The sequence below is a fragment of the Podarcis liolepis genome, assembly GCF_965112155.1.
Source record: "Podarcis liolepis genome assembly, chromosome: 14".
Taxonomy (NCBI): Eukaryota; Metazoa; Chordata; class Lepidosauria; order Squamata; family Lacertidae; genus Podarcis; species Podarcis liolepis.
The window spans coordinates 37696779-37713898 of NC_139569.1; the positions used below are offsets into that span (position 1 = coordinate 37696779).

A 17120-nucleotide genomic window follows, 5' to 3' on the forward strand; every position below is an offset into this window, starting at 1 on the left:
AGTTTTTAGTGATGAGATGATTTGGGATGGCTCCAAATAGCTAACTTATATATAGCTCTGCAACACAATAAATGACCTTTGTGCTCTCCAACAATGCGTGTTGATGGCTATTTCATGATGTTCAATCATGGTTAGGTTTTGGCACTCAACCTATCACGCAACATGAGGCAGGAGGAATCTGGCCAAAATGTTTCTCTGTATCACCCAGGCTCACAGCCAGAAGTGTGTGATTGTGTGTGTGTGTGTGTGTGTGTGTGTGTGTGGCGTCAAAAAGTATGTAGCAGGAGGGATCGTAAGGCAATGCTAAGCAAAACCTTAATCCAAGTAGTCCCATATGTTTAAAGGTGTGTGTTTCGGGTTAAACCTAAAATGTAAGAAAACACCCCAAAAGTCAAATGCTTCTCCTTCAGTGTGACTTGATACAGATTTTGCATTCCTATCTTTGAGAGCAATCAGACTGGTGTGTACAAGGAATGGGACCTTTTTTGGGTTCCTTGGCCCCATGCTCAAGGAATTGTTCCAGCTGAAATGCTTAGCATCTTATCATGGTGCGTGTTCAAGGAGGCTGTAAAAATCGATCTTTTTTTTACAACTCCCTTCTCTTGAATGAGGATCCTTCATGTTTAAAGAAGATTGGGAAATGTTTATTGAATATATGGGGGGAAATTGTGTCTACTTGAAAACGTTGGCAGCATTAAGATAGATTCAACAGCATAAACAAGTTTTGAAGGATGTAATAATGGAATACTGAGCGGTTTAGTTTATGATACGCAAAATGAACCATGGAAAGAGAAGAAGGGAGGTCATTGACGGTGTAAGGGTATTTAAATGAATATTCTAAATTGTAAAACAGAAAGTTCAATAAGAAATGTGTGTGTGTAATATATATATGAAGGGATGCGGGTGGTGCTGTGGGTTAAACCACAGAGCCTAGGACTTGCCGATCAGAAGGTTGGTGGTTCGAATCCCTGCAACGGGGTGAGTTCCCATTGCTCGGTCCCTGCTCCTGCCAACCTAGCAGGTCGAAAGCACGTCAAAGTGCAAGTAGATAAATAGGTACCGCTCTGGCGGGAAGGTAAACGGTGTTTCTGTGCTCTGCTCTCATTCGCCAAAAGCGGCTTAGTCATGCTGGCCACGTGATCCGGAAGCTGTATGCTGGCTGCCTCGGCCAATAAAGCGAGATGAGCACTGCAACCCCAGAGTTGGTCACGACTGGACCTAATGGTCAGGGGTCCCTTTACATATATGTTTGCAGACCCCTCCCTCAAAGAGAGAGAGTTGTGGCCCAGCAACATCTGTAGAACACTACATTGGCTGTCTCCACACACAGGCTCATGGGTGCCAGGGGCGTTCCGAGGGGGGGGTGGCCCTCTCCTGGTGCCATTCCAAAGGGGGGGGGGACAAAATGCCAACTCCCGATTGGTGGCACCCTCCTGGGCTTGCACCACTCACTGCGCACCCCCTGTGCAGGCAGCATGCCCTGCCCCCTGGATGCGCGCCACAGCCCTAGGATGCTCACCACACCCCCTGCAGGTGCCATGCCATGCCCCCTGGGACGAGCGCCGCTTCGGGTACCAGAGCAGATTGCTTTGCTTCCGATGAGTGCAGCCTATTTCTAACAATTGTCCCTCCTTCTTTTGATGTGGGTGGCTTGTTTAGGTGAAAGATACCATTGGCTATGACACTCTGGGACACTGTTTTTTCCTGGAGGACGGGACAGAGCAGCGGAACACGTTTCAACACAACCTGGCTCTCCTTACCAAGGCAGGCACAATCTTGCCAACTGACCGCAACGAGGCCATGTGCCTCGAAATGAGAGATAATGTGCATGGAGGGTATCTTCCTGTCCCGAGCACCGATTGCATGTAAGTAAAACTCCAGCTTTATGTCTCCATAGAATGCATGGAACAGTTCTGGTTTTCCCCCCTAATATAAACAAGGTGCTGGGTAAAGGATCAAGCAATTGATTTGTACAACCAAAAGGGTAAAGGTAAACGGACCCCTGACCATTAGGTCCAGTCGTGACCGACTCTGGGGTTGCACGCTTATCTCGCTCTATAGGCCGAGGGAGCCAGTGTTTGTCCGTAGACAGCTTCCGGGTCATGTGGCCAGCATGACTAAGCTGCTTCTGGCGAACCAGAGCAGTGCACAAAAACGCCGTTTACCTTACCGCCGAAGCGGTACCTATTTATCTACTTGCACTTTGACATGCTTTCGAACTGCTAGGTTGGCAGGAGCAGGGACCGAGCAACGGGAGCTCACCCCGTCATGGGGATTCGAACCGCCGACCTTCTGATCGGCAAGTCCTAGGCTCTGTGGTTTAACCCACAGCGCCACCCGTGTCCCAAGTAGCTCACTTAAGGGTTTTATTTCATCCACACACCTGTCCCATAAAGAGGCAGCGTTTGGATTTTGGGGCATGCAAATGCTGTGTGTGTAAGGGGATTCCTCAAGAACCCTTTCACCAAGACGCAGGGCCACTTGGATCTTGCGGCGCTCACAGTGTTCGCTTGCAAAATCGTTTGCAGAAGAAATAATAGAATCATGGAGGTGGAAGGGACCAGGAGAGTACAGTGCAAGAATCTGTTGCCTATTGCGAGGCTCGAACCACGACCTTAAGATTAAGAGTCTCATAGTCTGCCGACTGAGCCAATATGCAAAAATGGCATATGTTGGGCAACATGCACGCACTAAAAAAAGTTGCAGATTGGGAGCACTGAATTTAATACTGGAAAAATGGAATGGGAAGAACTGAACAAAGCTCAGCGCCCTTCCAGGAAATAATTCTGCTCCTGGCAACCCCAAGCACTCTTTTTATCTTAGTAATATAATTAGGGACAGAGTCATTTTGTTGTTAGGGTTAAACCTTTGGGAGTCAAGAATCTGTGCCGATTTACTATAAACCACCCAGAAGGTCTACCTTCTGGCACTCCTCTAATGACTTATGTCACTTGAGTTTAATGTTTAACCGTTGATTGCATTTCACACTGTCTGCATGTGAGGCAGTGGCACAGCCAGGATGGAGAAGTCATGCAGACATACTGGTACGATATATCTATAGCTGGACTTTTGATAAGATAGCACTCTCGAGTGCTCTTCCTCCTACAGACGTTTTCCTGGATAAACTCATCAGATTGGTGGTGATGACTAAGGAGATTGCTTTGTCGCAGATGTTATGGGCAGTCGGCTAGGCTTTGAGCCTGTTCTGCCAGCTGAGATCATGTCTTTATTCAGCAGAGCGATCTGGGAATGAGAAAGTTTGAATCATTAGAGACTGCATAGGTAGCTAGTGCACAATAGCAGGGGATGCCGAAATCAGGATCCGTTCTTGGGGGGATGCATATAATTTCTGGGGCAAATCACTTTGTTTTTCCCTACTGGCATTAATGATTCAATTAGAACAGCCTTGTTCTGAAGGAACATCTGCAGATGGTTCCAGGTTTAATCCCCAGCGACGCCAGCTAGGACTCCATGCCTGAAACCCTGGAATGCAGCTTCTACAACTAAGGTAGATGGACACAGTGGTCTGCCTTAGGCTGTGTACACACCCTGCATTTGAAGCACATGACTTTCCCCCAAAGAATTCTGGGAATCCTGTTTCTCCTGTGAAGCTCAGCTTCTCCGCTAACGATTTCTTAGTTATAATTTACAGCTTGGTCCGTAATGAGCTTCTGTGACTTGCCTGACATCACTTAACGCCTTGAACTTCTCATAAAGAATGTCATTTATAGGACTTTGCAGACTTTTAAGGATTCATGGCAGTATTGTGGCCAAGCGCCAGCCACTGCGGTGCTATAACATTTTTTATTTCTTCCTGTTCAGTGACTTAAAATAAATCTCTGTGTTTCCCTCTCCCCAGGGCTGTCAGCTCCTTCTGGATTGCTAACCCAAATAATAATCTCATAGAGAATGCGGCTGCAGGTGCTCAGGTAAGACAGATAAAGGCTGCGTGCTTGCTTGTCTCAAGTCCTTAAACTTAAATCTTGTTCTTTAAACAGGTTCCCTTTTGCCCTCCATGGAATTCTGGGTATTGTGAAGTTTTTTTGCGAGGGTTTCTAAGAGCTTCTTACCGGCCTGTTGCCAGACATATGGGGTCGTATCCAGGACTCATAATAGACTCATTGAAAGTAATGGATATGGCTAACTTAGGTCTGTTAATTTCAATGGGTGTACTCTGCATAGGACTTATATTGGACACAGCCCATTGCTGTGAATGGCCTTGCCCCCTGCCAGTGTAAGGTAAAGGTAAAGGGACCCCTGACCATTAGGTCCAGTCGTGACCGACTCTGGGGTTGCGGCGCTCATCTCGCTTTATTGGCCAAGGGAGCCGGCGTTTGTCCACAAACAGCTTCCGGGTCATGTGGCCAGCCTGACTAAGCTGCTTCTGGTGAACCAGAGCAGTGCACGGAAACGCCGTTTACCTTCCCGCCAGAGCGGTACCTATTTATCTACTTGCACTTTGATGTGCTTTCGAACTGCTAGGTTGGCAGGAGCAGGGACCGAGCAACAGGAGCTCACCCCGTCGCGGGGATTCGAACCGCCGACCTTCTGATCAGCAAGTCCTAGGCTCTGTGGTTTAACCCACAGCGCCACCCGCATCCCTAGCCAGTGTAAGCTAGCAGCAAAGTTTAATTCAGTAGCATTTGCTCACTCTGGAGATTTTTACGCATCTTCTCCCTTCCCCCATTCTCCAGGACGTTGGAATATGGTATATCTTCCACCGGGTTCCTACTGGACAGTCTGAAGGACAGTATCCAGCCGGGCAGTCTGAACTGACTCCTCTGGGGACGTTTCACAACAACCGAGTCCACTCCAACTTCAAGGCATGTTGCAAATTTCTGTAAATACCAGGGCAAGGGTGCTGAACTAAGGCCAATATTCCATTGTGGGCGACCTTCCAGGGACCGCGTGCCTTGATATGAACATGGTCACAAGGGGATGTGGGTTTTATCTTTGTCTAGCTCAGAATTTCCCAAACTTGGGTCTCTGGCTGTTTTTGGACTACAACTCCCATCATCCCTAGCTAGCAGGACCAGCGGTCAGGGATGATGGGAATTGTAGTTCCAAAACAGCTGGAGACCCAAACCTTGGTATAGCTGGTGCTTCTGCCTCTCTTTTCCTTGAGTCAACTGTCTTCCCTTCTTCATTCCCTGCCTTTTTTAAAGAATCTTCTCAGATGTTGCTTTGAACTACAGCTCCCATCATCTCTGCCCATTGGCCATGCCTGCTAGGGCTTATGGGAGCTGTAGTCCAGTGGTTTTCCAATCCCTGCTCTAGGATTTGAGCAGTCAGTGGTAGGCTCAGAGGCAGTTTTCTGTCTGAAAACTGTCGCTGTACCCTCATCCCTATACCCTCATCCCTGTTGGACTTTCTGAAGTAGTGGCTGAACTGGAACACAGCCAGCCTTCACAATTTGCACTTTTCTAAATCTTGCAGTGCGTTTTTTACAGCCAAGCTGTGTGTACAAAAATGCATATACAGTACCAGAAAATGCATAATTCTGTGTATATTGGTGAAGCTAATATTCGAAAATGCTCTGTATTAGGGGAAATGGCTTGCAGATTTGTCCAAACACCATACAAAATTGTTCATGTTGTGAGAAATTGGAACTGAAACGTTGGAGAACTTTAGTAAGGATTTTCTTTTTAATTAAAACTCACAAATTGCTGCAGAAATGTGGAGGCCTGAATTTAAGATAAATGAAAAATGAGCTAGAGCAAAGATTGAGAAATTCATTTATCCCTACTCCCTAGGTGTGCAGAAGTATGAAAGGTTTTGTAAGCAAAAATAACGCTTAAGCTTCTGGGACTTTCAGAATGTTAATGAGACTCCAACTCACATCAGGCCCAGTCAGCATGAGCAGCAGTCAAGCATGATGGGAGTTGAAGTCCAACAACATCTGGAGGGCCACAGTTTCTAGTACGTCCATTGTTTTTTTGTGCCAATACCTGCCTATGTTTTATATCTCCGCTCCCTTAGCAAAACGCTCCAGACCTTCCTTACCAAGTATGGTACCCTTTGCTTGTTCAAAAATAATTGAACTCAGATGGTAAACGTTTGTGTGACTGTGTATAAAATAATTTTCCAGGCTGGCTTGTTTATTGGGAAAGGAGTCAAGACGACGAAAGCCAGTGCTGAAAATCCTCGAGAATATCTGACGGTGGATAACGCCAGGTGTGTAAACAAAATGTCATGCTGCCCTTTGCGGTGCGTTGAGTTTAATTTTATTGCTTTAGGGGGATTTCCAGTCCTTTCGGTGCTTCTGTCGCCGTGTTTTGGGGTGGGCACTCACGTCTACTAACTAGTAAAATGTTTGAAATCTGAGGGGATGTGCAAGCCAGTGTTGCGTTGTGGTTAAGAGTGTCAGGTTATGCCTCAGAAAGCTTTGGTTCAAATCTCCACTCCAGCCACAAAACGCTCACTGGGCAACTTTGGGACAATCCCTGTTTCCTCTGCCTTTTCTACCTCACAGGGTTGTTGTGATGATAAAATTGGTGGGGTGTGTGTCAGCTCCTTAGAGACAGATGGGATGGGGCAGGGGGAAAACTCTGCAAATGGCTTGCGTGTTGTAATGGTCTGTCTGGTGTGCAGTAAGGAAGTGTGTATCCCATTGTGGTGGGGTTGAATCTGCTTCTAAGACCTCCCCCCCCCCCCCGGACAATAAACACTGCTCCTATTGGATTGGTTTAGCAATCAGTCCCTCTTCCCAGGGAACTCTGGGAGGGGGAATAGAGGTCTCCTAGCAACTCTCAGACCCTTAACAAACTACAGCTCCCATAATTCTCTGGGGGAAGCCATGACTGTTTAAAGTGGTATTGTAGTGCTTTAAATGTACGTTGTGAATGTAGCCTAAGCCAATTCTGCAGATAGAATTTACGCAACCGTATACACACAGTGCTTTGCAGTGGTGTCAGCTCACAGAGGCAGGTGAGGAGAAACTCAGTGGCGCTGCGCAAAATGCTGTGGCTAGGCTGTAGATGGGGACAGGCTGTTGCTAGCACATAACTTTGATGCTCGAAAACATGTACTGCCTCCTTGCATGCTAGCATGTCGGGTGCAAGGTTCTTGTATTCATTTGCAAGGCCCTTAACAACTTGGGCCCAGCATGCCCCGGGGACTGCGAAATTCTTTATATATTTGGCTGATCACGGAGGCCTTGAGGGTGGAGAGTCACAAGCCATGGGGGAATCACAAGTAACCAGCCAATCTGTATTTGGGCTCCGTTTAATGAAACTCCCTTCATTAAACATATAGACACTCATCTCTCATTGTCTACTGAAAACTTTTTTTAGAAAACAAAAAATTCCGACAGGCATTTTTTACTGAATTTTTGATTTTATAATTTTAACTGACTTTTATTTTCTCTGCACTGAGTTTTTTTTGCTCAGGGCTGAATATAATTAAAGGGTGTGTAAATTGTCAAAACAACAATATGCACGTCTGAAGTAGCCCAGGCTTTGGAGCGTTTGGAGAATCTCAGATACTTGGCGTTTGGTCTGGGATCAGGGAAGAGAGAAGAGTTGGGAAGCTAAGTTACGTGAAGGGGTTTCTGGGACCGCTTCCAAAACGATGAACTATCTCAATCCCTCGGGGCGTATAGCCCAGAGGTTTCTTTCTACTGTACTATTCCAACACTTGCTATTTTTAGCCATGCAAGTACCATATGCAGTAACATAAGCTTAGTTTGCATTGTTGAACGCGTTCCAACGTACGTTTTTATGTGGCCAAAATTGCTGGAAGACTGGAGCTTTGTTTCAGTTCAAGTATTTTGGGAGCATGGATGGTGGCTTTTGATTGATGCTTCCCCCTCATGTCTCTGAGTTCCCATTCTTCTGGGCTCTTGGTGATCTGACTCGATTCTTTGCCCCAGATTCCGTCCGCATCAGGACGCCGACCCTGCGAAGCCAAGGGTTCCTGCTCTCATCGATGGCCTGGTTGCTTTCAAAAATAACGACCATGGCGCCTGGGCTCGGGGAGGAGACATTGTCTTCCGCAACTGTGGGTAGGTGTCTTCAGAACACCAGGCTTGTTCCTTTCAGCCGCGGTAAAACTAAGTTACTCGGCCACTTCGACCTGTGGAACTGGCACTGTTACCTGGTCCCCACAATCCTCATTCCGCAGTTGTGACTAATTGATCTTTTACCTACACTCTGAAATTAGATCAATTTTGCTGCACTCTTTTCGGCACCTGTTTAAGCAAGCCTATCCAGACACTAAGGGATGCGGGTGGCGCTGTGGGTTAAACCACAGAGCCTAGGACTTGAGGATCAGAAGGTCAGCAGTTCGAATCCCTGCAACGGGGTGAGCTCCTGTTGCTCGGTCCCTGCTCCTGCCAACCTAGCAGTTCGAAACCACATCAAAGTGCAAGTAGATAAATAGGTACCTCTCCAGCGGGAAGGTAAACGGCATTTCTGTGCACTGCTCTGGTTCGCCAGAAGCGGCTTAGTCATGCTGGCCACATGACCCAGAAGCTGTACGTCGGCTCCCTCGGCCAATAAAGCGAGATGAGCGCCGCAACCCCAGAGTCGGTCACGACTGGACCTAATGGTCAGGGGTCCCTTTACCTTTACCTTTATCCAGACACTTGGATTTTATGATGCAATTTAGTCTTTTTTTGGCTGTTAAATTTAATTATTTTAAAAATATTTTTGCAGCAGTACCTTGGTTGTCAAACTTAATCTGTTCCGGGAGTCCGTTCGACTCCTGAAACCATTCGAAAACCAAGCTGTGGCTTCCAATTAGCTGCAGGAGCTTCCTGCACTCAAATGGAAGCCACGTTGGATGTTCAGCTTCCAAAAAACATTCACAAACCGGAACACTCACTTCTGGGTTTGCGGCATTCGAGAGGTGATTTGTTTGACAACTAAGCCGTTCGACAACCAAGGTACCACTGTGCTTGTTTTTAACTGGTTTTATTGATAATTTAAATATTTATTGTAAACCAATTATGGGTTTTGTGACAATCTAGTGGTATATGAAATTTATAAAATATATAAAATGAAGGATGTCGGTTTGCGTTTTCAATAGCTTGTGCACTGCTGTGGAGACGATTGTGCCCTAAAGGGTGTTCTATGAACCTGTAAATAAATAAATAAATGACTCTGTAAGGGTTTTTTTGGGGGGGGGGAGAGAAAGCAGCATTTTGCATTCCCTCGAACTTACGTTTTCGTATGTTTTCTCCACTTCCTAGCTTTGCAGACAATGGGATCGGACTCACTTTAGCCAGGTAAGTTGTCCTTTCTTAATAGAGGCATATTTGTAAGGAACCAGTGCTGTCTAGTAATAGGTGGTAGATGGTCGCTTAATGCAAGGGGGGGGGGGAGATCTGTGGCTCTTCAGATGTTGTGGACCACAGCTCCCATCAGTCCTGTCAACTGGCCGTGCTGGTGTGGATTGATGGGAGTCCGCCAACATCTGGAGGACCAGAAGTTCTGCCTGTATCTTGCCATAGCTAATAGCCATTGATGGATCTACCCTAAGTGAACTGTGTAGACTTTTCAAAACAAACAAACCCCTTCATATATTACACACTGAGCAAACAAATCTCTTGGTCAGCCCAGAATTTATTTCCTTTTAGTTTAATTGGATGCCCCACCATTTTAAGGAGGGAGAAAAACTTATTTTTATCAGCTGCCACCTTTGTAAGTCTCTCTCATCTAAGCTGATGCTAATGACCTCCTCTCTCTGGCTGCCTTGAGACACTGGAGTGTTGCTACTGGTTGGAGTAAGTCATGGATGGGAAACTTGTGGCTCTGCAGATGTTTTGAGATTCCAACTCCTGTCAGATGCAGGTGGCGCAGCCAGTGGTCAGCAGTGATGGGAGAGGCATGGAGCAATATCTGGACAGGCCACAGATTCTCCTGTATTGTGGTTGATGATACTGGGCTAGATGCAAGATAACTCTGAGCTGGTTTAAGGAAGTTTTCTGTATCCCAGCAAATGACAAAGCATATACAGTGGTACCTCGGGTTAAGTACTTAATCCGTTCCAGAGGTCCGTTCTTAACCTGAAACTGTTCTCAACCTGAAGCACCACTTTAGCTAATAGGGCCTCCTGCTGCCGCCACGCGATTTCTGTTCTCATCCTGAAGCAAAGTTCTTAACCTGAGGTACTATTTCTGGGTTAGCGGAGTCTGTAACCTGAAGCGTATGTAACCCGAGGTACCACTGTAAGCTGCTTCATACTAATTGAGACCATTGTTCTACCCAGCTCAGTACTGCCTACACTGACTGACAGTGGCTCTCTGGTGTGTCAGGCAGGAGATTTTCCCAGCCCTACCTGGAGATGCCGAGAGATTGAACCAGGATCCTTCAGGATACGAAACAGTTGCTCTGCTACCGAACTACACCCCTTCCCCTAAATAATTTAGCTTTTCTTCAAGAGAGAAGGTTTTCAGGGTCTTGGATCATTTCCGTCAGTGTTTCCCAAACTTGGACTTGTTTTTGGACTACAACTCCCATCATCCCTAGCTGGTAAGACCAGTGGTCAGGGATGATGGGAATTGTAGTTTTTTTGGGGGGGGAAAGCTGGACATCCAAGTTTGGGAAACCCCAATTCAGGTTGTCCCTTTCCTGTTACCTATTTTCAAGACAGCTACACCTGTGCTGGCAGAATATTTTGGGTCTGTGCTAATACTTGCCATCTGATTTTTGTGTGTTTCTTTGTCCGTGTTCATCTAATTATAGCGATGGAACTTTCCCCATCGACGAAGGCTGCAGCCTAGAAGTGACTCATTCCATCTTTGTTGGCGAGAGCAACAATGTTGGCTCTCAGGGAGGACAAAACAGCTACTGGGGGAAAGGAGCTGGCGGAGAATATAGGACACTGCCCCGAAACAAGTAGGTTATTCACGGATCATGTCTTCCTTTGGAGGTGAATTGGCATGCGCTTTGGTACACAAGTTTTTCCAGAAAAGGGACTAATGCATCGTGGATGCTTTCTAAAATTATAATGATGAAGAGACTGTTGGTGGGTAGTGGCCCTGGCAACACCTGCACCATTCCTATTGGTGGAGCTTGGAGAAACATCTGGCAGTGGGGTAGTGGGAATCAAGGGATGCTGTAGCTTAGGGGTAGAGCATCTGCTTTGCAAAACAAACAAACCATAAACCAAAATTTAAAACACCATAGGGTGACCCTGAGCCCCACCCCCTGGTCCAGATGGAAAGGGCCTTCCAGGGAGTGGTTAACACAATGTGAGTAACATTAAAGTACTACTACTACTACTACTACTACCACTAATAATAATAATAATAATTAATAATAATAATTTATTTGTACCCTGCTCATCTGGCTGGGTTTCCCCAGCCACTCTGGGCGGCTTCCACAAAGACCAAAATTACACTAAGATGTCATACATTAAAAACTTCCCTGAACAGGGCTGCCTTAAGATGTCTTCTGAATGTCAGGTAGTTGTTTATCTCTTTGACATCTGGTGGGAGGGCGTCCACAGGGTGGGTGCCACTACCGAGAAGGCCCTCTGTCTGGTTCCCTGTAGCTTTGCTTCTTGCAATGTGGGAACTGTCAGAAGCCCCTCGGCACTGGACCTCAGCATCCAGGCAGAACGATGGGGGTGGAGACGCTTCTTCAGGTATACTGGGCTGAGGCCGTTTAGGGCTTTAAAGGTCAGCACCAACACTTTGAATTGTGCTCGGAAACGTACTGGGAGCCAATGTAGGCCTTTCAAGACCTGTGTTATGTGGTCTCAGCGGCCGCCCCCAGATACCAGTCTAGCTGCCGCATTCTGGATTAATATTGAATCAATATTTGGTTTATTAACTACATTAGTACATCAGCCAGGTGAGGGGGCATGGCTCTGGCCAAACACACATTTTTAGTTTGCACCAAAACTCCATTAGTGTTGCGTCAAAACTCAGAACCGTACCTGAGAGGGAAGGGCATTCCAGAATTGGGGTGCTACTATTGAGAATGCTCTCTTGTGAGTTGCCATATACCATATTTTCAGAGGACTGTGGCATCATGAGGGCATCCATAGATCTTTAAATTCCAGGCAGGTGTATAAGGGAGAGGTGGTCTTTCTGGCACCTGGGTTGTCCAGAGTATGTTGTCTGGCATACTCTGGAAAGGTAATTGGAACATCCACTGACTTACCTGCTACTGTTTTCTCTCAAGATTCTATCACCTCAGTTTCTTGTGTGAAGAGATGTTTGTTTAAAAACATTGTCATGTAAAAATTGTGCCCCATACCAGAACAGAACACCTCTGGGGAGGAAAGAGACCCTGTCTCACTGGTCATCTTCTCTGAGACAATTAGTTTTAACATGGGGTGCTTTAAGATATTTGACTTTCTCTTTCAGATCTGAGGGGGTATGGCCTTGTGAGAAGACTAGGCTAGGCTGCTCTTTCCAGGGAATATTTGAATTAGTCAAACTTGGGGAAAGATTATAGATGGATTGTCCTCTAAACAGTTTAGCCCTCCAATTGTGCCGCATGTGGACATTGGAGCTTAGAGTTCAACAAGTGGGACTCTGCAACAAGAGCTATAGATTTAAAGGGCTGTGACGCCACTTCAAGTAGTCATGGCTTCCCCTGAAGAATTCTGGGAGATGTAGTTTGTTAAGGGTATTGAGAGTTGTTAGGAGACCCCTCTCCCCCTCCCTAAACTACAATTCCCAGAGTTCCCTGTGAAGAGGGATTGATGGAACTACTCTGGGAGCAGAACAGTGGACTCTGAGCAACTCACAAACCACAGTTCCCAGTACAGATGGGGCGCATTTGAGTGGTGGGGGTGTCTGGTTAATAGGGTGTGAAAAGCTGTAGAGAACCATGCCTCAATAAATTGCAATAGTCTTTTGTCATATAGAAAAGAAAGATAAATAGTCATAGATAAAACTTGTACAATACGCTAACTGTAGATGGGGGAATTAAGTTGGCATGTATTCAGGAAGCAGAACGAGGAAGGCGGGAACTTGCCAAAAGAGAAGGAGAGAGGATCTCCAAGATGTGTACGTGTGTATGTGCTAGCGGAGCAGAACAAGGGAGGGAAGAGTTGTAAAAGTCAAGCCGAACTGAAAGCAAGAATAACAAGCTAATAAACAAAGCTGTGAACAGATGCACAATCGCTGAGTAGAAACAAGAAGGAAATGTAGAAAACAGAGCTTTGAGAGCATTGCTGAAGCGTATTATACTGGACCGGTTTGCCCATAACACTAAGACAGACCTCAGGTTGGTGCAAATGAGGAAACTTGTAGGCTCCTAGGGAAGGAAGAAGAAGAAGAAGAGTTTGGATTTGATATCCCGCCTTTCACTCCCCTTCAGGAGTCTCAAAGCGGCTAACATTCTCCTTTCCCTTCCTCCCCCACAACAAACACTCTGTGGGGTGAGTGGGGCTGAGAGACTTCACAGAAGTGTGACTAGCCCAAGGTCACCGAGCAGCTGCATGTGGAGGAGTGGAGACACGAACCCGGTTTCCCAGATTACGTGACTACCGCTCTTAACCACTACACCACACTGGCTCTGCTCCTCCTCAGACATCTTGGTTCTGTGCTGAGCTAAACCATGGTTTGACTTGGTATGTCCTTGGGACCCAGGCACATGGTCCCTCTTTCCAAACAAAGCAGAAGTTGTAAACCATAAGACAAATCTTGGTTCCAACTTTTGGTTTGGAGAAATCTAAACCACGAGCCTGGGTTTGAATGGCATGTTAAGACAAGCCATAGCTTAGCTCAGTGCAGTCTAAGTCACGGTTTGGCTGACGTGCAAATGAGGTTGTGTGGGCTTAAAAGGAACATTTCAGAATGCTGAACCTATAGGCTCCTATAGTGTGACCTTGGGGCCTAGTCACTGTCTCTCAGCCTAACCTACCTCACAGAGTTGTTATAAAAGTGGACAGGAGCAGTAAGAGCAATGTATGTTGCATTCTTTTGTGGTTTTATATCATAAACTGCCCTGTAATCCTCGTATGAAAGGCATTATAGAAATTTAATAGACAAAATAAATGTAGGGAAAAATTCAGTACAAGTAGTCAAACATGCTCCATGTGTCGAATGACCATGTGAAGTGAATTTGAGAGCAAGTGTGCTGGCCATTCTCTAGTCATGCCCCCCTGGCAGCTACAAATTTGGAGTTAGTGAGGAAGGGGCAGTTCGTACAGGTGGACTCCACCTGACTGGAGAATCCTGATTGGCCAGGGTTGCCCAATCAGGTGGGGAAACCCTACAGATGCTGTCGCTGTATGTTCATAGAGGCCCTTTCTCACTTACACTGTGAATGGGTGAGCTGCTGGAGGAGGTGTGGCCAGCGGACACCTGACTAAGGAAGGGGCAGAAATTTGATTTTATTTGCATTCATAGGCAAACCCACCCTAATTCACACTTTTTTGGGGGGGGGGAATGCAAGAACTGAAACACAGCCATCCATCGAAATTTGTTCTCTGAATTTTGCAGTGCAGTTCTCCAACTAGGTAATGCGTCCACAAATCCATGCATTAAAGTGTGCATTAAGATGCCATTGATTAATAAAAGTTCCGTACAAATATGTATTATTCTTCAGAAAATTTGCAAAAATGTATATAGTAGGCAAGATTGCATACGAACGTTCATATACAAGTGGTGACCATTTTATGCAGAAGTTCTGTTCCTGGGCACCATGCGGGTTGGCAGAGCATGCATAAGCCCATCTTGCCCTGTTACAACCCTTTATGCCCCTGCCTGCTCCATTAAGCCTTTGTTCTGCCCTCTTCTGGGTTCAAAAGAACCCATGCATTGGTGGTCATATGCAAAATGGCCGCCACCCATATTGCCAAAAAATTGCATGAAAATGCTGATGAATTTTCATGAGGACTTTTTTTAAAAAATGCAAACTGGTGTGAGGAACTGAAAATTGGGAAACCAAGAGAAACCAGAACTGACAGATTTGTCTGTTCCTACATATACAATGGAACCTTGGGTTGCAAACGTGATCCGTGCGGGAGGCACGTTCACAACCCGCAGCATTCACAACCTGCAGTGCCGTGTCTGTGCACGTGTGTGATGCAATTTGGTGCTTCTATGCATGCACAAAGAGCAATTTAGCGTTTCTGCGCATGCACAGGCACCGAAACCTGGTACTTCTGGGTTTCAGCGCATCCGTAACCTGAAAACGCGTAACCCGAAGAGTCTGTAATCCGAGGTACCACTGTAAAGGCTATCATTTGAACCCCCCTTATCTGCTAAATTAATCTGCCTTGCACAATTCTTGGAAGAGGAAACGAGAGAGTCTTATTTAGTGAGCCCCCCGGGAGGGTAAATAAAATCTGATAAACGATAAAATGGAAGTAACACATTTCAGGAAGAGCTAAAAACCAATGTCCCCCACCCCTTCTTGCTTTCGTTTCTGTAACTTTCATAGGACGTTTCCGATCCGTGGCTTCCAGATATACGACGGTCCTGTCCGGCTGACGAAGTGCACTTTTAGAAAGTTTACCCCTACTGCGGATAGACACTCGAGCGCCATCGGCTTTTTCATGAAGAACGCCTGGCAGATAAGTCCTCAGAACAACGCCTCACTGGTCAGGATGGAGAGAAGTGTAAGTCAGGGGAGATGTTAACTGGGCCCATCTTCTTTTTGTGTGGGTTTGGCAGTAGGGAATGTGCCTCTGCTTGATTCTCCTGTGTGCATTTTATTTATTTAAACAATTTCTGTGCCTGTTTCTCACTTCCAAAGGAATCTCTGAGCCGTTTGCCACCTAGTTTTAACAGTCAAACCGGCCTAGCAAGAGAGAGGCTGAAAGACCCCACAGTCCGGTCATTTAAACTTCCCCTGGGCGTGGTGCCAAGGGCCGCAATTGGTCATTTGGTCCTGCACCCAGGGGAATGCCCCCTAATTCCTGCAGCCATTGGCCCATTGGGCAGCAGGAAGTCGATCCGGCTTGTGATAAGCCAGTTTACAAGGGAGGCCCGGGGCCCGCCTGCAAAGCCGTCCGCCCAATAAGGAGGCGAACGCACATCACAAAACATCAAATGCTGCAACTGAGAATCAAATACATATTCCAGAATAATTAAAATTATTTATAGCTCGTGCATCGTGGTTAACACAATGTGAGGAACATTAAAGTACAATAAATCAATATTTGGTTTAAGTACAAATTACCGTCAGATCAAGCACTTTATTAACTACATTAATACATCAGCCAGGTGAGGGGGCATTGCTCTGGCCAAACACACATTTTTAGTTTGCGCCAAAACTCCATTAGTGTTGCGTCAAAACTCAGAACCGCACCTGAGAGGGAAGGGCATTCCAGAATTGGGGTGCTACCATTAAGAATGCTCTCTTGTGAGTTGCCATGTACCATATTTTCAGAGGACTGTGGCATCATGAGGCCATCCATAGATTTTGAATTCCAGGCAGGTGTATAAGGGAGAGGTGGTCTTTCTGGCACCTGGGTTGTCCAGAGTACATTGTCAGGAAGAGGTTCCCTGGATTATGTTGGACTACAACTCCCATCATTCCCAGCCAACTTAGCCCAGTGGTCAGGCATGATATATAAGTTGTGACGCAACATCCACAGTTGAGGAACATTGGTGAGGACAACACTGAGCTAGAGGCACCACTGGTTGGACTTGTTGTAAGGCAGATTCCTGCATAGCATTTAGGTGCCTGACTAATGTTCCTAGTGCATGGTCAGCACTGATTATTAGGGTTCCTAATTTTTGTGTGCAAAGTTTAGGTGTGTCTGCTCCTTGCTTCCTTGTGGTGAAGGGAAGTTCTTTTGGCCTCCTGCCTTTCAGTGAATCACACACTTTGCAACTTGTTTAAACGTTGCCCGTTGAAGGTCAGACGGAGGGTGAGGAATTCATTCGGTTGCGCCCTCCCGCAACCACGTGGAGCTTGATAGCTGTGCAGAGCAAGCACAAGAGGATCTACTCTTGCAGGCCGCTTCTTGAAGATCACAAACTTTGCTTGAGTTGACTTGGGCCAGAACTTCCCTTCACCACAAGGATGGCTCACTCTTCCTCATGCTCTCCTCTAGACATCTGGAGAAACTGAATGTGTCGGGGTGGAATCATGTATTGCGTTCCCGTGCTTAGCTTCATTTTATGTTGCTTGGTGGGGGCATAGAAGCACAGAGTGCAAGGTTGCGGATGAAGAAGCAATGTAGATGCAGGGTTCTGTAGATACAAC

General features: G+C 46.3%; 2 protein-coding genes across 6 annotated transcripts in view; both read left to right on the forward strand.

Moving 5' to 3' along the window:
- Positions 1 to 17120, forward strand: part of LOC310693371 (cell surface hyaluronidase CEMIP2-like) — a 99697-nt gene that overhangs the window by 33838 nt on the left and 48739 nt on the right. For all 3 annotated transcript variants that reach the window (XR_014519134.1, XM_083475293.1, XM_083475294.1), the window contains 8 exons: positions 1660 to 1865; positions 3860 to 3929; positions 4695 to 4823; positions 6089 to 6174; positions 7871 to 8002; positions 9191 to 9226; positions 10686 to 10838; positions 15348 to 15525. Coding sequence is in view for 2 of the 3 variants with exons in the window: in XM_083475293.1 (XP_083331419.1) it covers positions 1660 to 1865; positions 3860 to 3929; positions 4695 to 4823; positions 6089 to 6174; positions 7871 to 8002; positions 9191 to 9226; positions 10686 to 10838; positions 15348 to 15525 (990 nt within the window). In the remaining variant the exon portion in view is untranslated. The remainder of the gene's footprint in view (positions 1 to 1659; positions 1866 to 3859; positions 3930 to 4694; positions 4824 to 6088; positions 6175 to 7870; positions 8003 to 9190; positions 9227 to 10685; positions 10839 to 15347; positions 15526 to 17120) is intronic.
- CEMIP (cell migration inducing hyaluronidase 1) overlaps positions 1 to 17120 on the forward strand; it is a 174425-nt gene that overhangs the window by 12745 nt on the left and 144560 nt on the right. The gene's annotated exons all lie outside the window — the stretch shown is intronic.